Source organism: Loa loa (genome assembly GCF_000183805.2).
Source record: "Loa loa unplaced genomic scaffold supercont3.132, whole genome shotgun sequence".
NCBI classification, from domain to species: Eukaryota; Metazoa; Nematoda; class Chromadorea; order Rhabditida; family Onchocercidae; genus Loa; species Loa loa.
Genome location: NW_018108312.1, coordinates 137 through 11,649, shown reverse-complemented (window position 1 = coordinate 11,649; position 11,513 = coordinate 137). Strand labels below are relative to the sequence as shown.

The window sequence follows — 11,513 nt, the reverse complement described above, 5'->3', positions numbered from 1 at the left end:
CCCCCCCCCCCTCCTCATCAAATACATTGCATTCACTCACATCCACTCATTTCCATTTTACAGACAAATTTTGTCATCTGAATGAATTTAAACTGCAAATTGAATCAAATCTATGCCCTGATAGTAACGAAACATACTATCGCCTACTCATCATAATGTCATGCTATCACCTAACATTGTCATATACTGGTGTGAAAACCAGTGCTACTAAAGTTCTTTTGAATTTCTCTGCAAACAATTTAAAATTGAGCCTAACTGTTAATCTTTGGAGCTATAGCTCTTTACCAGGATGGCTAAAATTAACATAGCCTTAAGACTATCAGTGATTTTCCTCACCAAATCTATTTATCACTAAAGAAAAAATTCCCAATCCCTAGACTGGATGGTATACATCCAACCTGCTATAAAAACATTTACATTTCCAAATACACGTTGCAGTGAGTGCACATGAAATGGAATTTGGAATACTATAAGCTATGTCAACTACTCATCACCAAACAAGGACTCTCAAAACTGATAAAAGAAGGAAAAAATTATAGTCGATAACAAATAGTGACTAAAATTTTACAATAAAAATGTAATCAAAAATAAGTTTTATATGATCTGAATTCCTTTCCCCCAAAAAAAAGAGAAACTAAAGATCACAAAATTAAGCATTTTGAATCAAATATTCAACACAATTTATGACCAATCAACAAATAAAACAACTTAGTCTGATGCAAAACGTCCAGCGATTGCTGTCTGCAAAAAATCCCAGGAAAATGGCGAAAGAAAGAGTTAATTAATGTAAGAACAATACTACGAACTTGATTCACCCCAAAATATCACGAAAGAGAGACCAGAAAACTGGTACTTTGAACTTCTGCCACATGAATTCCCTTTGGAATACCCAAAAATGTGCATTAAAAAATTAGAAACACAAACTACAACATCGTAAGGTTTAGGAGTAACCAATGTCTGTTGTTATCTCTATCTATATCTTAAAAGGAATTTTCTACTATACCAATCCGTTAGCTTCAACTTTATGGCTTTTAAAAAACCGACATCTGTAAAAGTCATCGAAAATCCTTGCGCAAAGTTCTTGAAATCTACCTATTCATTCCTGTACGGTATAATATATTTAATCGCTAACACCACTACAAGCAATCATTGGGTGAAATCAGAGAGGATGACAAACGAATTTCACAGAGATAAATTCATGTCTATGTTAACTCCCATTTAACGTGAAAATACTTCCTGCAACTCTGATTTCTGAACTTATCTTGATAATGAATGAGACCAACATTATACGGGGAAACCCGACTGATAGTGATAGCAGTACAGAAGAAAAAATTAGATATTTGTCACAAACTGGAAAGACAACTGGGAAAATTCTGGGGGCGCTCAATAATTTACCTAACCATGTTAATAAAAGAAAATAAAAAAAAAAAACGAAAGAAAGCGATAATGGAATAAACTAAAAACAAGGAATGTAAATTATAGATTGATCACAAAATTAACAGCGTCAAGATGACATCCTAATTGTTTGGTAGGAACGACTGGTTCTATGATGATCATTCTGTACAAGCATTTTACACTAAGAAAGCCATCCTTTCAAACTTCAGTATAACCACGAATGCATAAATTTCCCAATGGAAATATAGCATTCATTTGAAGAACTGAATGTTGAAACGAAAGACCACCAAGTTATGCTGTATCAAACTATTTTCCCATCCTTTGGGAAATTCATATGAAACTTTGACTCCGAAAAAAGCCAAAGTAAAGAAGAGACAAAAATGTGGACTGCAATTCAATTTCGTAATGCAAATTTGAAAAATGTATAAAGAACAATTAATTCCGGCTAAGAAATGTATTGCATTGATAACCTTTCTTGCTCCCAATTTCATCTCTGCACTCAACGTGTAAAACGCATTGTGCATTATGACCTTCGAATACCTCAGCCAAGGTTAACCCGTCTAAACGGATTCGGATATATTCGCCGCTCCCCTTCAGACTCATTTTCAGCAAAGTCGGATTCAGATATATCCATTCCCAGGATGACTCACCTTCAGCAAAGCCCTTATGACAATTAACCTCAGAAAAAAAATTTGAACACTTAAGGAAATGAGTTCAGAAAAAAACAATTTAAGAACAATTCGCTTTCAGGAAAACTTTCCATACACTTCAACCTCAACGAAAACTCTTGAGATAGTTAACTTCTGAAAAGGGGCTTCTGGATATTCGTGGTACTTCTCACTTGTACCGAATTACTTATCCTCGCAATATCACGTATGATATTCGAGGAAAAGAAATTCCCATTGATGAAAAATCTGCAATCTGTAAAGTGCTGGAATGAACCGAACCCCGACCATCGCGAAATTAACCATCCGAAAAAACCGGAACACTAAAAGCGACAATCGAAAGCTGTCCAAGCAACCACTCGGTATCCACAACCACTAACGCAAAATGGTCCACCGAACAGGCATTCAGACATGCCATTATACAGAGAGAGACATGCAAACATGATAGTCCCGCGCACGCTATTCATCTGCTTCTCTGACTTTAACATACTCTCTATGCTAAGAAGCCATGTTTGGAGAAGCAATAGTGCGTGGGTTGGATGTGCTCGGGTGAGTGAGTGCAATTTGCGCTCATTCATTGGTTGAATTCTCCATCCATCTATTCCTATTGGTCAATTTCAAATAAACAGAATGGCGGGAATGTCAGCCCTACGAAATGTGGCTGTCATTGTAGCAGCATCCTCCCACATGCATGACATTCAGACATGCATAGCATACATGGGAACGGCAATAGTTGCATCACACTATGACTCATGCATTCTTCTTTCACGGGCAAAGCAAACTCATCTCTGATTCAATTTATTATGAAATGACGTCATTCTAATTTGATGGGGTATATCCCAGATTAATTGAAAAAAAAGTTTTGAAACCGAATTTGAATATTCCTAAGCTTCCCAACTAATTTGTTGGATACGGAATATTACTGAAGGAAGAAGGTATATCACACGATGATCAAACAAGTAACCTAACCTTATATCAGAAAATGAATTGGATGAGAATGAAACATAGCATATATGTATTCTGGATGAAATTGAAACAAATTAAAATGAGGTATGATTAAGACATACATATCCTGGTTGTGACAGCAGTGTCACAGTAGTTAACCATAAGTAATGTACTTGGGTAATATAAGTGATTATGTAACGCTAAAATTATTCCAGTTATTTGATCCTCCCATGTAATGGATTAATTTAATGAAATTAACGTACGATCGGAGAATTTTGAAAACAGTAAGTTTTATTACAAACAATTTTCAATTGAAACAAAAAAAAAAACCGGTAAACCGGTGATGACTCATTACGAGATGAAACATATCAGAATTTTACGTTGCCAATGATGAAAATGTTATATTTCACTTATTGATTATTTCATTCAGGCAGATAATGGGAACCTCCCATTGATGGAACAATTTTTTGGAAAAAAAAAATTTTTTTAAAATTATTTCTATTTGTTCTTTTCATCTTTCCCTAATGTCAAATATCAACGAGAAGTGTACTTTTAGCTTTTGCCAGCTGTCACCGATCATTTGATTTTAGCGGGAATTTCAAATCCAATTTTTATTCTTTAAAAGCCTCTTTTTAAAAGCCAATAAATGATAAATAATGGATGATTTCACATCAATACTGGATAATTGTGTCCCATTTAGTATCATTGATCAACATTGTCAACCAGTATATTCACACCTTTTACTATAGATATATATTGCAGGTGACTGAAGATGTATTATTTCAACGAGTTGTCAGTGAGAGTGAGATATTACATTCCTAATGAAAAGTAAACAGATCTTTTATGGGTCAGACAGTAATCAAGTGGATGATGGTGAAGGATTACAAATTACTCTTCATTTCATCATTCTAAATTCTAATTAATTAACTTAAATTGTTTATGAAATGTAAGTAAGCTTACAATTCCAGTTATAATCTGCCAGCTATTTCAAAGTTATAGTCTATAATAAATTGAATAAGATAAGTAGATAGCCTTTAGTTGACTAATTTGCAGTACAATAATGACCTGCATATAACCTTTTGATCTCATTATATGACCTTTAGATGTGATGGTAAGATTAATTGCAATGGGTAAGAGGACATGGCATGACATTAATTTATGGCACGTATGGCACGACAGTAATTTCAAATTTTTTCATCGTGATCTTTTCTCAACCACATTCACTTCAAATACTATGTGATGGTGTTGATCCAGATACAAATTAAAGTGAACTGGTTCCATTCAACATTTCCAAGCTGGTTCCATGAATTGACCTTGATATGTTGGAACTTTTTCTTTCTTTTATCTAAAATTGAAAATATTTTTTGATTTGAGCGATTATTTCAAGCTTTCTTCTGGAAAAATCTCCTCAGGATATGACAATACAGTTTTCCGGTTTTTGTTCACGTATAATAAACCCATATCAAGAATGAGTCGAAATGAATTATTGATTAATTATCAAGCAAATTTCTGGGTTAAAGTAAGGATAACATGGTGGTAAATTTTGATAAATTTAATGTTAAAAGGATATGTAATACTGAATAAGATTATTCAGGTGTGAAATGTTATCAAATTTCCTAACAATAAATTATGAATGAACCTATCAGTAGATGAATTATTGTAATTTCTCGTATATTCATTTGATCAATTTATCTGATAAAATTGCAAACCACTTCGTCATCCTTCTACTTTCTCTTTCTCTCTCTCTCTCTCTTCCTCTATAATGGTGACGGAATAGTTATTTCTTCCAAGCGATACTTTGAAACTGATGTTTGAAAAGGATATGAAAACATATGAGTTAGAGAGAAGAAGAAAATATTTCATTAATATGAACTAATCGATGTTCTACCTTAAATTATTATTTGAAGTATGATAGTTCTAAATGATTAAGTTAAACTTTGTAATGTTACAGGTAAGAATTATTATTTGAAGTGTGATAGTTCCAGATGATTAAGTTAAGCTTTGTAATGTTACAGGTAAGTCAACAGTACTGTCCTCCATGTTTTATGGGTTTTATAAGGAATTTGAACAAAAATGTTTATTGAAGTCCAATTTATTTCCCTTTCCTTCCCTTCCTAAGATTTTTGACAATTTAGTGCAGGATTAATCGAAGATTTTGCAGCAAGAATGGGGACAATTATGTGCCTAGGACGGTTCCATGACTAAATTAAGCCATTGATACTTCCAACTATCTCATCTTAACCAATTAATCCATAGTGATTTATATGAAACTTGGAAAATATATTCCATTGTGACCCTGCTCAACTAATAATACACTTCCATAAGATGTCCTAATCGGATCAGATCGATAATAATACACTTTCCATAGGATATCCTATTTGGATAGGATCGATAATAATACACTTTCCATAGGATATCCTAATCGAATCGAAACTGAATCATTTTAAAGCATTACTTTTGATGATTTCCATTTCAGTCCTGATTTTGTTTATATCATGTCTTCATTGGTAAAGTAAAACTTTTACATTGGTACACCTGGAATGTTATTTACATTATGTGACTTCTATCATTAAAGTTAAGAAAATTTCGATATATTGTGTCAAATACATTGGCACAAACTATTTTAATTCTAAAATTTGCAAAATTTTAGAATTAAAAAAATTGCGAAAATTTGATCAAAATTTAGTATACAATAACATTACGCTTTATACATCTTAAAATCGATGATGACAATAAGAAAGAAAGAGAAAGAGAGAGAGAAAGTGACCATTAACAAAGAGGACATAAAATATATTGCTTAAGTTTGCTAAAGCATAAAAGTAAACTGACAATTATAGTTGAATGATCTTTGTATATATGTTTGAAATAACATTAGGAAAAGGAAAAGGGGAAAATGAAATCTAATAATATAATCAATAGTGTTGACAAGCTGATTATGGATATGCTGAGTATTTTAGACTGACTGATTAGACACCCGGAAAACCGATTTTAGATTGCTCTCTCTTTCTTTCTGCTCATTTAGAGTAAAAGTAATTTTTCATTTTGCCCTTGCTTTATTTCAAAAAAGCTTCTCTCACTTTTTTAGATTGGAATATCCGCAGACTCCTTCTCTAACTCAAAAAAAAATCGAAGTCTTCATTTATCAAGAACAGACATTACGTATATCTGGGGAAGATTATAAGTCAAAGAAGATGCCTGCCTTATAATATAACCATAAGGAGAGGATAGCTGTTAATTGATGAATCATCGTCTATTACTGTTTAAGTAAACAAAAGGGCTAATTGCGCCCATATAAATGTAAACTAGAGTAAGGATAAAATTTACATATAACATATTCCCAGTATATCATTATAGCTAAAAGATCATCCAATCTTACTATTGGTCAATTCGATGCGTTTATCTGATTTAAATTGCTATTGGTTAATCTCCTTCTGTTAGCTATTGAAATGAACTCTATTGATTACAGTACTAGTGGATAGTAGTGAATTCTCATACAGTATATTACCTACTTTATTATAGTGTTATATCACTGTGGAGAAAGCATTCCCTACTACCAGTATCACCAAACAATTATCACATAGCGCTGTCAAGACCACAGTGTTATTCTTACTATTGATGGAAACTTTTTCAGAGATACTGTACAATATTAATAACATATATTACAAATACAATCCCATATTGACTATCCACTATATGCAATTTAAAACTGCTTTCTTCATGAATAATTCAGCTATTTATAGCACTTGATAAACCTTGATAAACCTTGATCTTACCTTGATAAAGGTAAGATTAACTCAATTACGCACACTATACATGTTTATTGGTGCGTAGAATAAAATTAACTTAATCATACTGTGTAAGAAAAACAAAGCAAAATTCATTCAGCAAACACACCACGGTATTCTACAGGAGATAATCTGTTGTTCGTGGAATCACTGTTTACTATTTGATTATTTCTAGATCGCAAAACTCAGGCCGTGATACTGTTGATTACTAAAATAAACCGTAATCCAGTAGATCACATCAATCTATTGCTGTTTGAATATTGACTGACTAGATTTCAGAAAATATACACTCCTACCACTTCAAGCAGCAATTATAATACTATGAATCACTTTTACTAGTATAGTACAGTAAAAAGGTACAACAAATTATTTCAAATTCATCGACATTAGCGTAAATTTCAAACATATGTATAGAGCTATTTCCAGGCCAAAAGCTGTGTTCGATAAGTAAGGGAAGTTAAGTAAAGTAATTTCGTTGGATATAAACAAAACAATATCCAATTCAACTACATCCATTCGTCTATTAATGAGGAAAGGATTTGAGGAGATTACGCATTTGGCCAAAATGGTAAAACTGCATACCCAATTAGGTGCTAGATAGATCACTTGGAAGAAACATATGATACCAGCCATGCAACCACAATGTCCAGTTCAAAAAATAAGGCAAATAAATCACTTTCACAGCGACTGCATCATTTACAAAAAAATCTATATGCGTTTCACATGACATGAGCAGTCATACTAATAAGTGCAAAAGATAATCCTTTTTTATATTGTCACCACTGATGACAATTGTGGCAGAAAAACGTTCCAAAATTATTCTCAAAAACTGATGCCACGAAATGAAACAAGCATATAGTAGTAAAAAAATCATGGCTGTTCTATATCACGATGATCCTGATTTAAGAAGAAAGCATCACGTTTGAATCACGGACAAATTGAATGTATCACTGAGTCATGACAACCGAAGTAGTCCGAAGTCATTTTATACATCAACATGTACAATTGGCAACAGTCTTATCTGCGCCAGCACCAAGAGCAAAAGCTGATCGATCACTGTCCCAAAGTCCCGGTGTTTGTAAAATCTAGAAATATACTGCCATAGTTTTAAATTAAATTATAAATATGAACACGTTATTTCCTGGTATCATCATATATGCTATATGCCTCAGCTCGCTTCTCCTTAACTCATAGGGTTAAGCCATCACAAGCAAAGATCAGCATTGGCTAGTTCACATCATCGGCACTGTCGCTATAAAATATAAATGATATCTTGTAGTCAGCGACAATATAAGAGTAGGTAGAATAAATAGTCCAGTATCTGCAGTACATGTATCATTTAGGAACACAGTATACGCTTCTATCCAGTGGAAGGCGAATTAAACTAAGACTCATAATGTTAACTTAATTTTAGCAGGAAGAAAAACTATGGGAAAGAGTGAATACAAACCTTTTCAATAAGTTCCTCAAATGCACACTGTACACCTTCACGAGTTTTAGCACTTGCTTCAATAAAGAGCATGCGATACTTTTTTGCGAATTCTAATCCTTCTTCTCGAGTAACTTCTCTATTGGACTATAAAACCACCATTCAATACATCGGCCCGATTTCTTGGTTATACATATAGTCATTTACTTATTACCAAAAATTACCAAAAAGAACTCACCATATCAATTTTATTCCCAACGAGCATTTTCACGGCATCCATTTTGGTTGAATAAGTGTCTACTTCATTCATCCAATGGCCAAGTTTTTCAAATGTTTGACGATTTGACACATCGTATACTGAAAAGTGAAAACATGCTATTTAATATAATGTCTTCCAAAAGTAAATTAAATTCATAGCAGAATGATCGGAAGGATTGAAGATACATATGCAAACGTATTACATAGTTCTGACAACTCAGGATCATCGATGACGATTGGAAAATCATCAGCGGATGTCCATATTCATGACATCACTCTATCCAAATAAGCATTAAACCCAATTATTTGCTGACATATGTATATCAAGGGAAAAAAATCAAAGATCGTCAAATACTTACCACATATCACTCCTTGTGCTCCCCTGTAATAACTTGGCGTTAAAGTACGAAACCGCTCTTGTCCCGCTGTGTCCTGAAAAATGCAGGGCATAAATATTTGTTATGAAGATAAAAAAATTCTTGGAAAATACATTTCTGAACTACCATTATTTGTACTGCTCGACAAACCAGATTTTTATGCGTGCTGGAAAATCAACTACTAGAACATAATGCAATCTGTAGGATATATAAAAACTTCAAGAAAGCCTGCATGTCTCAGCTACTTGTTCATCGTGCTAAGTCTGAATAACCTAAATTAACGTAGCACCACCTGAAGTAATGATATATTTGACACAGATGTGAGCTCAGCTGGAAGAAAAACACATGGCTAAGTCCCGCAATAATGAAAATGTGATATGTATATCACCACGGCATATAAAACAAAAGAAACTTGCCCAGATTGCTAGTTTCACCCGATTCTGATCGACCATCATTGATGTAACTCGAAAATCAATTCCTTAATATGAACATAATCAGATATTTATCAGTTACGTCTTGCAATTCTAAAAATGCTTATCCTAAACCTGCACAACAACAAATGATGGGAACCAACCAATTGTAGCGGCAATTTCCGGATCAAATGTGTCATCCACAAATCTTAACATCAGACTGAAATAAATTTCAGTTGTTATAAAAATTCTTGGAATTTTCATGAAATTTTTCCTTTGAATGGTGAATTTGTCTACTGAAATCCAAATATGAATTTAAATGGAACCATTACTTGTAAAACAACACTATAGTATACATTACCACTGCTTATGATATAACCTCGATGGCTCATTGTCATTTACATAATTACTGCATATTATTTATGTCTACTCACATAATCAGACATACCAATGCTCCTCATTTTATAAGCTTATACACAATCACAAATACACATTAAAATTAACCAATAGTAACCTCGACTTTCCGACACCACTTTCACCGACAATTAAAATTTTTAACGTTGTAATCGCTGCACCTACATCATCCATTTTCTGAAACAGAAATAGTTTCTTGCTTGAGAAATTCTAATTTTCACAAAACATTCGTCAGCAAATATCCCCGTGTTTCCGTCTCAATAACTTCATCTACTCCCAAGAAAAAAAAAACCCCAAGGACTTCAACCCAACAAACAGAGAGTTACAAACATCATCCGCAAAACGAAAAGTTCATAATAAAACAACCGTATCCTGACATTCTTTCTGGGACCCAATCCTCTGCTATATATAACTCAAAGGTTCAAAGTTCAAATTATGTTGCAACATTGAAATAATTTTTTAATTTCTACTTATCTGAGAAATGGTGAGGATACGAGTGAAACCAATAAAAATAAGAAGTGTTAAAAAGAGAGAAAGAGAGAGAGAGAGAGAGAGAGAAGTAATAGAAAGTGACAGGTGGAATTAATGAAAATGCCAGAAAATATGAGAAAAAAGTTGAAATAGGAATTTCATCTGGTCATTTTTCTTTGAAATTTATCAAAGAATAAAGAAGAAACTGTTAAGAAAGAGTAAAAGTTAAATTATTTGCGATTTTGAAAATATTGCTTATTTTCTTTCTCTTTTTTTAAATCAAACTAAGAAATCGTTGTTTTTTCCTCTCAAAAAAATACTAAATAAACCACTTAGAAGTATTCAGTGAGACAATAAAAGCAATGATTTCTTCTGACCAATGGTCATTCAAATAATGTGAATGGATAATTGGTTCTATTGCAAAACATCAGGAACATCTTGATGATGCTTTGGATGAAAAAGAAAAGAAGAAAGGAAAGTCTTGGATCTTCATTTTAATCCACCATACTTCTTCTCTCCCTCCTCTCTCTCTCTCCCGTTCTCTCTCCCACAATCCCTTTGACCTTTCATATCACGTGTCATGTGGAATACTTCATCAATTAATCCCTTACCTATGATTTTATTCATTACAGGAACCAAATATTGATGAAACATTTGCATGATTGTCATTTGACCTAATTCAAATCATTGGAAACTGATACTTTTGTCCCGATTTCCCGCTTACCGGTGTAATCAATATCATAGTGAAAGATTTCCCGGTTGAGTTATTTACTAATTTACAATTTTACGGTAAAATGCACATTTTGTTGCGATAAAATATTCAAATTAGTAACCGAACAATTATTATGTTGATCAGTTTTATTTACTAATAAAATGGACATCCAATTTACTAATTAGTTGAATAATCAGTTAGCTAATAGATACTAATGAAAAATATTACACATACGATCCATCAGATTAAATGTTTCGGTCAACAGATAAACAAAGTAGGATGTTCTCTGATGTTCCCATATGAGATACAACAATATATAGAACTAAAGAGGAAAGCCATATTAACACAAATTCTATTGTTCATATTTTTTTTTCCTGTTGGAAAAAGAAAGAAGAATGCTTTGCATGGAATAGCAGCCTCTGAGCGGAAATGAACCCAGAAGAGCGGAAATGAAATGTTCCAGTGTTTTTCTCTTGCATCCTTTTACTCCTTCATCCTTCTACAATGAGATTTTGTTATAGAATAATAGCTCAATTTTACATTTTTGCTCATTTGTTATGCTTGAATTCAATGAGATTTGAAAATTAAATTTCACATTGTTGAAAAAGGCATGCGACAATAGCGCTTGCACTTTTCCCCCTGCTTAATCATA

At 33.0% G+C, this 11,513-nt stretch overlaps 2 protein-coding genes across 2 annotated transcripts; both read right to left on the bottom strand.

Annotated features, from left to right (window-relative positions):
• Positions 1 to 1,830: 1,830 nt before the first annotated feature.
• On the bottom strand, positions 1,831 to 2,478 carry LOAG_08877 (hypothetical protein; the record flags this gene model as incomplete). The annotated part of the gene is made up of 2 exons (XM_003144407.1): positions 1,831 to 2,045; positions 2,364 to 2,478. The coding sequence occupies 2 exons, from the start codon at positions 2,476 to 2,478 to the stop codon at positions 1,831 to 1,833; spliced, it is 330 nt and encodes a 109-aa protein (XP_003144455.1).
• Positions 2,479 to 7,590: 5,112 nt separating this feature from the next.
• LOAG_08876 (Ras-like protein Rab-18) lies at positions 7,591 to 9,862 on the bottom strand. Its single transcript, XM_003144406.2, has 7 exons — positions 9,779 to 9,862; positions 9,429 to 9,484; positions 9,271 to 9,332; positions 8,837 to 8,909; positions 8,458 to 8,576; positions 8,241 to 8,366; positions 7,591 to 7,875 (listed from the first exon to the last, which is right to left on the bottom strand). Exons 1-7 carry the CDS (start codon positions 9,850 to 9,852, stop codon positions 7,783 to 7,785), a joined length of 603 nt encoding a protein of 200 aa, XP_003144454.1. The 5' UTR covers positions 9,853 to 9,862; the 3' UTR covers positions 7,591 to 7,782.
• Between the last annotated feature and the right edge of the window lie 1,651 nt (positions 9,863 to 11,513).